At 40.0% G+C, this 12556-nt stretch overlaps 1 protein-coding gene across 1 annotated transcript in view; it reads right to left on the bottom strand.

Annotated features, from left to right (window-relative positions):
• The window catches only part of TMEM104 (transmembrane protein 104), an 89494-nt gene that overhangs the window by 63916 nt on the left and 13022 nt on the right, over positions 1 to 12556 (bottom strand). Inside the window, exons 6-8 of the mRNA XM_079967428.1 lie at positions 12371 to 12451; positions 4380 to 4479; positions 3379 to 3487 (exon numbers count right to left, since the gene is read on the bottom strand). Coding sequence (XP_079823554.1) covers positions 3379 to 3487; positions 4380 to 4479; positions 12371 to 12451 — 290 coding nt within the window. The remainder of the gene's footprint in view (positions 1 to 3378; positions 3488 to 4379; positions 4480 to 12370; positions 12452 to 12556) is intronic.

Here is a 12556-nt window from a genome sequence, read left to right as displayed (position 1 = left end):
TTCTCTCTCCCCATACTGGAATTAGCTTGCTTAAAAGGCTCTATTACTTTCTACACAACAGATTCAATGGAAGAAGTTCAAAAAATATGAGAGCTGCTGTTGGAAAATGCTTTAGAAAGCAAGTTATCTTCTGCAAATGTTCAGTCCATAAACAAACTTACATGCACAAAAAGGTGAATGGTCAATGCATATACTTTGATGTTTTTTCCCTTCTACTTTTGATTTATTTTATCATAGAATCATTGAATTGTAGAGTTTGAAAGGATTCTGGGGATCATCTAGTCTAACCCCCAAAATGCAGGATTCTCCACTAAAGCATCCATGACAGATAGCTATCTAACCTCTGGCACGACTTGTTTTTAAGAAACCCATGATGATTCTTAGTAATCACAGCTCACAGACAGACCATTTAATTATCTGTTCTAGAACCTTTCCTGGTATCGGTGTCAAGCTGACCAGTCAGTAGTTACCAGAGTCTTCTTTTTCATTTTGTTTTTTGTAGATGGGGACAACATTTGCTCGCCTCCAGTCTGCAGGGACCTCACCTGTTTCCCAAGAATTCTCAAACATTGTACAAAGAGGCTCAGAGATTACATCTGCAAGCTCCTTTCGTATCTTTGGCTGCAGCTCATCAAGCCCTGGATATGTGAATTAATTTATAGTAACTAGGTGTTCCCTTACCACCTCGTTTCCTACTTAAATAATCACATTTATTTTAATTTATGTAAGCTGCCTTGAGTAGAGCAGACATATTATAAAAAAAATGCAGACTGAAAATAATTCAAGAATTTAGCCAAGCTTTGAGGTCCATCCCTACATACTCTCACTTTCTGCATAAACATATCTCAATAGCCTCATGACAGGGCTTCCAAGTCTGCTATTTTTAGATGTGGTCCTCCATGCCATCCAACAAGCAGTCAACCGAGTCTCCATACAAACATGGATGAAACCTCAGTAACAGCCCACTATAAGCAACTGCTGCCAGTTTAAAAATGAGTGCGTTTATAAGTCATTTCATGTATCAAAGTGCTTTCTAGATCAGAGCTAACATCTTTCTTTCTTTCTTTCTTTCTTTCTTTCTTTCTTTCTTTCTTTCTTAGGGTTGGGGGAAGAGAAGTATTGCTGCTCATGCCACTGTTAGTTTAAATTTAAAAGATGTCCAGAGCACCTTCTGTCTCTATCACTCAGCTGCCTCTTTAACTTCTTCTCCCCATTTCCCTAGCAACCCCACCTTCCCAGCCCCATGTTGTGCTCAGGTCCTGTCTCTGGACTTCTTTTAAGCATCTGGTTGACCACTGCGAGTACTAGATACTGGAGCAGATGGACCATTGGCCTGATTCAGCAGGCTCTTCTTAAGTTCCTATGTGTCAGACCCAAGGCCCATCTCCAAAGCAGTTGTGGGGTTTGCTGGGGTAGAGTAATCTGAACAGTCTAAGTGACATGGCAGAGACATTGAAAATGACAGAAGAAAGACAAATTCAGAGTAAAGCACCTATTGCTGATCTACAGTTTACCAGCTCTTCCGATTATTCTTCCACATTCATTTAGCGATGTGCTAGACACTACATAGAATACAGAAATGACAACCAGGCTATGTGACACTGGTAAATTTGAACTGACACTTTGATCTACTAAAAGAGAAAGAATCAATGCTGCTAGGGACTGACAAATAATAAAGTATTGTTCAAATCCAAAACAAAGACACCAAAATTGTGTCATAGAATTTGCACACCCAGAGCAATAAACCTTCTGTTTCTACAAAAGTCACAATATTATTATTTTTTAAATCTCTGGCTTTATGAATTACAGGTGCAATAAATGGGAGGTACAGGCAGTAATTAATGCATGTCTGCCTTTCCTGATGAGCTCCTTCTGGTGGGTCAGAGTTATTGAAATTCATTGAGAAAATCTTCAATCATGCAGAAATTCTGAAGAAATAGGCCTAGACGCAATTTAATAAAGCAATAATATTTCTTTTAAATAATTAACCAGGCTGTGACATTTGCTAATATTCCTAAGGCCTAACTCCTGCTTCAACATTATTACTGGGTGGTGGCGGGGGGGAGGAGAAGTGTGCTGCTCAGGGAACTGATCCAGTAGGCACTCACAAAAACCCCAACATGTACATGCACAGTCAAATGAAAACTGAATGTATTGCTCTGGGTCACTTCCTCATTGCCAGCAGTTATGTTTACCTTCAGCCTTCAACTGCAATATTTATTTTTATCCATAACTCTAGTTCCACAGGACTTTGGTTGGTTTTATTGTTCAGTAAGAGAGAATTCCTTTAATTTACTTGTCCTTGCCCCCCACTTCCTATCCCAATTATTATTATTTTGTGGCTAGATGCAATCAGCTATCTGCCACTTATGTCAAAGCAAGTTCCTTTGACAAGGATGCTTTAAAACATGCAGTTTCTATCACAGAACAGAGAAAATTCTATTGGAATTTAGTAGTATATTGAAATACTACTAAAAAAAAGGCTAATAAAAGGTCAATTAAAAAAGAACCGTTTCCTGATAAAGAGGCATTTGTGAGGAATCTGCCTACATATAAGACACAGAACTACATAAACGCTTGAAGCATTCACAAGTAAAAGGCATCTAATCTTGTGCACATACACGTACCATGAAATTGAAAGAAAACAAGGATTAAGATTCTTCAGAGTGATTTCTGATACAAACTATAAATTCTTGTAAGATTATCATCATTTCACCAGCAATGCAGCTGCTTATTGCAACACACAGAAAAAGCAGCAAAGCAGGAGGAAAACTATTGGGGGGAATCTAAGTGAGCAACTAAACAGGACATCATACTGTAAGTACAGCCAGAATTCACAACATGGCAGCAATGTCAAATTCATTTTTGTTTCGCAGCACAGTGAACAAGAACCCATTCACTGTTGGATGGACTGCTTTTCAAGACAAGAATGACAAACCTTGAAGGCTACTAAGTCCATCTTCAACATTTGGGTAACAAGTGTCCAGCAGGAAAAGGAGAGGGAAGGGGCTATCAGCAAGAGTAGATGGCTATCACCAATAAAATTTAAATCAAACAAAGTCATATTTAGGGTAGACCCACTGAAACCTATAGGTGGCATTCTATGATGTCTGCTTGTTTGAGCAATGGGACTTCTGGCATGTTTTCAACCCCTACAGCCCCCAACCCTGCAAAGCAGATTCCGGGTGTAAGAAAGGAAGGAGAAACCCCATTGCATACATGAATGCCTGCTTGTGCTACATTTGATCTCACTCAGCAGTTCACAGATTTCAATGGGTATGACTAATACTGGGTATCACCCTTAGCATGTAAGCATCCCTTCAGAATCAGTTATTTAATTAAGGATGTAAAATTCCCCCAGGCGCAGGAGATACTCACCAGATAAATTCTATAAGCATCAATCCTTCTGATTGGTCCCCAACACTTGTCTGTGTCATTATACTTAGTACCATCTTCAACACTGCATGAATGATTGCCCGTCACACTACTGACAAGAGGGAGAAGCAAAAGCAGACCACAGTTAATGCACCTGTGCATGGGCATAGCAGCTGCCCCTCATTAAAAACACTTAATTAATTGAGGTTCTCCCCATCCATAAATCCTGGCTACACCCATGCACCTATGCAAACCCCAGCCACCATTCCTCCCCACACTTTTTTAAAGGATGATGGAGAATTTCCCCTTACACAGCACACACCATGTGGAGTCTCGGTCAATCAAGAACTCCACATTCTTCAACACTGTACCTTATAGATTTGGCATGTAAGGTATATGTAGACATTTTTAAAAATAGAAGTGTTTCTTGATTAAAGAAATAGTAGTCATTTAATCATATAACTTGTAATTCATTGATTAAAGCCAGATTAGTTTGTGTATGAATCAACAACAGTATTGAAGAAAAGGCTATTTTTGTATCAGGCTCCTAGTCTTAGAATACCCATTCCCGGCTGTGTGGGATAGAAGGGGGAATGTATGTTCTATAGTGGCACCTGTCATTCATGCTTTTTGTAAATACAGGCACAAAAATTATTTTAGACCATTGTAAAATCTGCTGCCCAATTAGTCAGCAGCACCTTCTGATAATCTAGTCTAAGAATCAATCAAGTAAGCATTGCAGCCCTATAAAGAAGTAACTCACAAATTAGCCCCTAGACCTAGTTTTTGTCAATATGCTAAGCACTGTCAAATTACATCAGAACAATGTAACCCACTCTGGAAAATTAGTTTGAAGTGTGAGGTAGAAATACTTTAAATTTATTAATTACAACCAGCAAGTCAATCTTCTGCCAGAACTATCAATGTGAAATGGTTATGCAATCCTCCGACATTTCAGCAAGAAACTGCTGCTTGCAAAATATTGCCACCGAAAGCACACTCACCAGGTCACCTGCATGAGAGAAACTGGGACAGCAGCTGCATATATCGCCAAATCACCATAGAGGTAGATGATTATGCAGAAATAGAACAAGTTGACTCCCACTGTAAATAAAGGGAATAGTAAACATAGGTTTAGACTAGACCAGTCTGTTCCTGTAGTTTCACTTTTTACACCAGGATCTATCTAGGAACCTGTTGTGGATCACCACTTCAACTTGCTGTGCTGCAAAAAGGCTTCTGGGGAAAACATTTCACGACTCTATTGGCAACACCTTGTTCATTTCACCTAGTAGAATGATCTTCATTTGTAAAAAAAATCAGCCCTACCAATTGCTAGGACAGTGTTCCTGAGGGGCAGTCCAGTTGTTTAAGACTAACGTAACTGTATAAGCATGCATTTTCAACATTATTAAAATATTTGTATACTGTATTTTCATAAAAGATAACAAAACCATTTACAACAATTATAATACAATAAAAACCACACACAAATTAAAACAGTTCTCCATCTCACTATTAGGGGAAATGTTTCTTAACTGTCTTCATAAACCTAGCAACAGAGAAGTTTTCAGCAAACATTTGAAACATTAGTATAGAATGTGCCTGCTGAATCTCTAAGGCTCAGTTCTGTGTCTACGTCAAATGCGCCTCACCATCTCACATAATGCTCTTACATATGATCTCAGTGATTGCACTGAAATAAAAGGGTCAAGGTGGTCCCTGAGGCACCCTGGACCTATGGTGTTGAGCCCTTCATCAATTAATAAAAAAAGGTAAAGGACCCCTGACAGTTAAGTCCAGTCGTGAACGACTCTGGGGTTGCAGCGCTCACCTCGCTTTTCTGGCTGAGGGAGCTGGTGTTTGTATGCAGACAGACTAAGCCACTTCTGGTGAAAATCAGAGCAGTGCACGGAAACGCCATTTACCTTCCCGCCAGAGCAGTACCTATTTATCTACTTGCACTTTGACGTGCTTTCGAACTGCTCGGTTGGCAGGAGCTGGGACCGAGCAACGGGAGCTCACCCCGTTGCGGGGATTCGAACTGCCGACCTTTTGATTGGCAAGCCCTGATGATGAGCAGCCCATGCAGATATTTCTGTACCAGCTAGAGCTTCTGAGCTAGGCCTAGGGGCAAGCTCAGATACAGTGCATTGTGTAATGTAAGAGCACAAACAAGGTGCTTAAAACCAGCCATTATCACACAGCAAACAATGGTAACCAATATTAGTCAGAAGGAAGGTATTTTGAAAAGATGACTTGGCCTTTCCTGCTTCAGACTTCCTTACCCTGCAGATATGTAATCAAATGCCTGCATTAACCTAACCAGTTCTATAGTAGCTCCATTTAAAAACCAGGTGCAATTCTACTTCCACAAAGTTTGCATCTCATAAAACAGAAGTGCTGAACCTCATACCCAGGGGCCAAGAATGCCTCCCACCAAGCCACTATACCTGGCTATTTTCATGTGACACCCCCTCCCCTGCCATGTCCCTCACAGACTCTGCTTTGGCTCCCTCCTTGAGTGCTTTGGCGTGGCTGGAATGTGACATTTAACAGTGCCTTTTCTGGCCTAGCTGGAGGGCATACAGGCATGTGAGTGAGCGTAAATTAACCTAATGTATACAAGTAAAATGCGACCCCCAGACTGAAAAATATTCTCCACCCCGCCATAAAATGTTACCTATCCTATATTCCGTTTTATCAAGGAAAATATTCACTGCCACCATACCCTTGCTCTAGAGGACGCAGGTGAGACAGACTTTATAGTTTCACAGACAAAAAGAATTACCGGGAGGCAAACAAACTCTGCTTTGATGAGTAGAAATCAATAAGGATAAAGAGATGCCAAAATGCACCAGCTTGACTTAAAAGAAATAGAACTGAATGCCTCAATCTGAACAGATTTCATTTCCAAAGGCCGCTGAGACAAGGAAACAAAACATGCATTGTTTCATATAAAAGGAGAGAAGACAGGAATATTGTAAGAAAGCAAAAAATAAAGGAGCTTGACAGGAATACTAATCTAGTCTAGAATTTTGGTGCACAACTTCTAACTGCACATTACACTAGCAGCTCCACCATACAAAATGCTTCAGCTGTTATGGTGGAGTGTTTTATGATGCAATCTAACACAGGATTTTGAGCTTGGCAACAGAACAGAGCATATATTGAGACCTAAATTGTTGTGGCACCACTGCTACTAAAAAAATAGAAGCTTTAGAGCAATTCACAGCTGTGCTTTATGACAGTACGAGGCCTACTCCCCTTCAGGAGTCTCAAAGCAGCTAACATTCTCCTTTCCCTTCCTCCCCCACAACAAACACTCTGTGAGGTGAGTGGGGCTGAGAGACTTCAAAGAAGTGTGACTAGCCCAAGGTCACCCAGCAGCTGCATGTGGAGGAGCGGAGACGTGAACCTGGTTCCCCAGATTACAAGACTACCGCTCTTAACCACTACACCACACTGGCTCTCAACTTTAGGTGTGGCCATCTGTGAGGAGAGCAGAAGTGCCTTGCCATTCCTATTCTGAGTTTCTTTGTGTCATCCAAAGAATTTCCCTGTGACAGATCCCAGATGACCTAAAGGACAGCCCCCCTCATGTTTAGCCATTTAAAAGAGAACCAAAGTCTCCAGAAAGATCCATATGATCACCATTTTTTATTTCTTCCCCTACAGTGAGATATATGAACTACAGGTGCAAATATCTGTGGGGGAGATATGAGAATTCTGCTTTGAACACAAGGGAGAACTCACATGTCCTGGAAGTTACAATGTCAAAGCCTTAACACAAATTCATATCTCAAAAAACATGTGAAAAGAAAACAGTGCAAACCAGTTTGCAGTAACCTTCTGACCAAGGGAGGGAAATAATTTGTTAAGTAAAGAAAACAATTATTCACTACACCAGAAGTGAGGAACCTGTAGCCCTTCAGATGCTGGCTGACTATAACTCCCATCAACACTGGCAATAGTAGCTCAGGCTGATGGGAGTTGGAGTCCAAAAACACTACATCAATAACTGACTACAAGGAGAGGATCGCAAAAGACTGCAGCCGAAAATATTTTTCCTATATTCAGAAAGACATTCATAGTGCCTTTAATTCATCACAGAGCCTCCGGAAGAGTACACATTTCATATTGGGAAAGATTGAGAAATGAGATCACAGCTATTCCTTACATTTAAATAGGAGTATCTCAGCATTACTTGGATAAATGGGACAGAAGAAAAAGGGTGAAGAAAGCTTAACAAAATTAGGTGTCCTCATATCATATCCAATATGTATGTACATCAGTGCAGTGAGTCGTGCCGTCATTTATCCACAGTAGTGACTCCAAAATTAGGTCCACAGCTAGTTTTTCATAATACAAAGTGACACCAAGTCCAACACAGCAATCCTAACCATGTTTTCTCAGAAATAAGATGCAATAGGTTTAATGGAGCTTACTCCCAAATAACTGTGTAAAGGATAGCAGCTTTAAGTGTCACATCCAGAATGTCAAATTTAAGTAAATATCAAACAAAATAAAATATGGAAATTATACTCACTTTACACAACTTTTTATTTACCAACAAATATAGGTAAATAAAAAAAAAACAGAAAAGATATAGTATATACTTTTTTCAGCATCAGTAAAAAGACATATGACATTTGGGCTTCATGGAATGCTAGCAAGCAAAGGAAAATTCTGTCTTAAGAGATGCGAGATCTTTCTTTTAAAGTGTTGACATCTATGGAGAAAAAGCTGAAAGGAAGCATGCTTTAACAAATGCTTGAAAAGGTCACCACAACTCAAGAGATTGGTTTCCCCAAATGATTATCAATCAATGCCTAAACAGTACCTTGTAAATGAACACGGTAAAAGGACACAGTGAAGGGGGTGGAAGGAAGAATTGCTATTATTCACTGTTGCCATCAGACCAACAGGTATGGTTCCCAAGCTGCTAGGTCACTTGACTACAACCCTCTTACATCTAATTTACACTAGGAACTCTGTAGAAAACAAAAGTTGAATGTACTGCTTTCATTTGTTTGGCAAAATAAAGGCCTGTGCCTTAGCCACAGTGGCTCAGAGCATTTAAAATATTCAGATAATCTGTATTTTAAATATTTTAAAGCTTCTAACAATTTGAAACCACAACATTTTAACCAATCCTGTTGTCCTCTGCAGAACATCTCAGACCCATTTCTATGTTGTTTATTCAAGGCACAGATCTCAGCTGAGGATTTGGGGTGAAAGCACCACCCAATAGCCTCCACCCTCTCCACCTACAGATAGACGTTAGTGTTGTTTCTGTTTTATAAACTGCCACCAACCTTCATTGATCAATGCTTTCATTACTGGACACAAAACAGGAAGATCAATGACTTCCTGCAAGGATGGTACATGATGTATGTGCCTTGAATCCATTATTACAATAAATGACTTCTGGATCCCTGATAAAGAGCACCCAGCTATCCTTCAGAATAGATTCCCTTCACAGCCAGAGGCCCTTTTTTCTCCTTAGAGTTAAGACTGCAAATCTATTCCCTACAGAAAGCAGACAAGTCAGAGGTGGAAGATTTATACACAGCTCAACTCAACTCACAGCTCAAGATTGCAGATCCAGAGCATGTCAAATTGTTAAGATAGTCAAGGGAAATGAGCAAAGAATACAGTGAAAACAAGGATTTTGCTTTTAACAGGCCAATAACTCTCAAAAGAAGGTATAACAGAGCCACAACACATCTTCACCTAGCCATGAAACTCTGAAAGCCTTATTCATTGACTGTACTGCATAAATCTCATGACCCTAATAGCAAACCTGCCAGGTTGCGGTCGGGGTGTAACATTAGCATACAGTCACTGTGCAGACTTGTTTGGGGGTTCAAATAAAACAACATAATACACAGAATGGGGCAGTAAGAAGTTCTCCCTTAAGAGCAAATAATTGCTATAGTTCACTGAAGAATGCATGTGCAAATTCTGATTATGCTTAACTGCAGTAAGCCTGGTTGAGTTCTGAAGGGATGGGATTAGGGAATTAAGACAGTTGAAAAGATCTGGCACTTCAGAGGGGAGGCGAAGACATCCAAACCAACTGGAGGAGAAAGGCTTCTACACAAACCAGACAAGCTGCCCAGAAACAAAGATGAATAGATGAAGCAAGAACAGGAGATGTATGGTAGTAAACAGAAACCATTAATGTAATAATAATAATAATAATAATAATAATAATAATAATAATAATTTATTTATACCCCGCCCATCTGGCTGCGTTTCCCTGGCCACTCTGGGCAGCTTCCAACAGAATATTAAAATACAATAGTCTATTAAACATTAAAAGCTTCCCTAAAAAGGGCTGCCTTCAGATGTCTTCTAAAAGTCTGGTAGTTGTTTTTCTCTTTGACATCTGGTGGGAGGGCGTTCCATAGGGCGGGCGCCACTACCGAGAAGGCCCTTTGCCTGGTTCCCTGTAACTTGGCTTCTCGCAGCGAGGAACTGCCAGAAGGCCCTCGGCACTGGACCTCAGTGTCTGGGCAGAATGATGGGGCCTACTTGGTGCCTTTAAAATAGGGTTGGGGAACCTGTGGCCCTCCATACATTGCTGAACTCTCATCTGCCATTGGTCCCAGCTAGCATGGCCAGTGATTAGGGATTTGGGGAGTAGTACTAAAACACCATCCAGAGGGCACAGGTTGTCCAACTCTGCTTTAAAATGAAGGGGCTCTTCAAGCCTAGTATCAAAATATCTTGCCTATCAAATGATCTGTGGGATCTGCAACCTCTTAAAATTACCTGAGAAGTTTGGGGAAATGGCTCTCTATGGAAATCCTCACTACCACCTATCTGAAGGAGATCAAGTGACTCGAGCAACTTCTAAAAGGGGCCACAATAGTGTGCTGATTGAAACCGAAGAGAGTCTGGCCAATCAGAATGCCCTGTCTTTCAAAATCAATCTCTAGGATTTAAACACTAAGCTGGTCACTCTAATACAGGCATAGGCAAATTCGGCCCTCCAGATATTTTGGGACTACAACTCCCACCATCCCTAGCTAACAGGACTCGTGTTCAGGAATGATGGGAACTGTAGCCCCAAATTATCTGGAGGGCCGAATTTGCCTATGTCTGCTGTAATACATGTTTAATTAAACCTTGGCTTTCAGCTCATCCATAAAAGTTGTGTGTACAAAAACAGTCTGCCAAAATGCACAGCTAATTTTCTTGACATGTCAAGGATCTGTGATCCATCAAAAAGTTCATCTTCCTGTACTATCCAAATTTGCATAAATTGATGACTTACTGTTGCATTACAGTTATGACAAGGAAAGAGATGCAGCAGAGGTAAGAAAATGAGAATGATATCAGACCTAAAGGGCACAAATGGAGGCTACAGGTTTAAGATCAAAATCCATTTCAAGATCTTTCACAGACACCATCCACACATTTTAAAACTTTCTGGACAACTTTTCTTGATACAGAAACTAGTTGTTTTATAGAGCTCAGAGATCCTCAGAAAGCTAACTTCCATTACTGTCAAGGTACTTGTGGATCTGTGAAACCTGCATGATGCTTTCAAAACTCTGAGCACCAAGATGTCACTTTAACATATAACATATAAGATGTCACTTAATACATAAGACAGAACAGAAGCAAAGATCATGGAAATACAGGTATCCATGACTTTGAGGGGGGGCCTTCTTTCACCAAACCTCCTGTAATTATTCAATATTCACATTCTCTCATCTAAAAGAAGGAACTTGACAGCATGGTCTACTTATGGTAAAGGGAAAACTAAAGAATGAAGGTTTTGTGTGAATTACAAGTTGAATAATTAAATAATTAAATAATATTCAACTACTACTGTTCTGAATTCACACATGTGACCTGAGCACCCTCTGCTGGGTGAAGTTATCCATCACAGCAATTAAAACAGAATGCTAGCATACCATTCAAGGCAAGCGGTTCATATCTCTAGCAGTTCAATCTGGGCTAAGTATTTAAATGAATCTGTAATTGGGCTGAATCTTTACAACCTACCCACTCACTAGGATGTCACTCACAGGTTTATTTTATCTGTACTGCTCTCAACAAGCCTCATTAACACCAAACCCAAAACCAAGTTCCTTCTGTCATATTGAAATACACCCAACAGTAAAAAAATTTTTATAGTAGCTAGCTCCAGTTCCCAAACCCTAACTCCTATGTCAAGTAGCTCTACCACTGCTTAAGAACTTCAGTGGTTTCTTTGAGAATGAAAGAGTGCAAAAGTGCAAGCAGGATGCAATTTAAATTACTATTTGCTTTTATCCAGGATGAGGAGTACAGCACATTAGGGATATGGAAAATGTTCAGCACCTTTAACAGTACTGCAAAAATTGTTACCTGGAGCACAATACATATTAGTAAACATTTTGAGACTATTTAATACGGCATTTATGTACAGCAAAGTTCTTCAGCTGACTATCTTTCTACTGCCAGTCCAGATGTGTTATATTCATTTCTTTAAAAAAATTCAAGCCTTATCAAAGATAATTATTTACACTCTGAGACAGAAAGATAGATTAGTGTCACATGTCAATCTTTTCTTTAAAACTACAAGCACTTAAAACTTTATTTTAAGTGAGACTATGTCTCTCGAAGCCAAAATACATGAACACACAGACAAGATGGTACCTGTTTCTCCACCTCCAGACATAATTAGTAGCCAGGAGAAGTAGGTATTCAGTATCTCAAGCAGATTTGAGACCACAAAAAGCCTTAAATATCCCTATTTAAAAGAAGTTATATATTCACATGGGGTGGGGTGTCAAACTTGGCATTTAGGCTTTAGGAACCATTCAGAAACACTCTGGAAAAGTGGGTGATTCCTATTATGGTTCGCACATGTAGTTTTCACTTGAAACTGTCATTCCTCAAGGAAAACACCAACTACTAAGAGATTCTGACAAAAGCTAGGTTAAATAAAAAACAACCAAATATACATAAGCCTTCGTGGCTTGGAGGTAGTTACCTTTATTGAAGAACATGGATGCCATCTGACCCATCTCCACCCTTTCAGTGATTTCAAAAACGTTAGGTGCTCCTCGTCTCTCTGCAGGGTTAGAGGGAAGGAAACTCTTAGCCTACATCTCAAAGATGGGTCCCGCTCAAGCCACAACCTGTTCTCTCTCCATCTTGCTCAGACATGTAAATTAAC

The sequence above is a fragment of the Podarcis cretensis genome (genome assembly GCF_951804945.1).
Source record: "Podarcis cretensis genome assembly, chromosome: 2".
Classification (NCBI taxonomy): domain Eukaryota; kingdom Metazoa; phylum Chordata; class Lepidosauria; order Squamata; family Lacertidae; genus Podarcis; species Podarcis cretensis.
The sequence above is the reverse complement of the archived record's forward strand: the minus strand, read 5'-3'. Positions and strand labels throughout refer to the sequence as shown.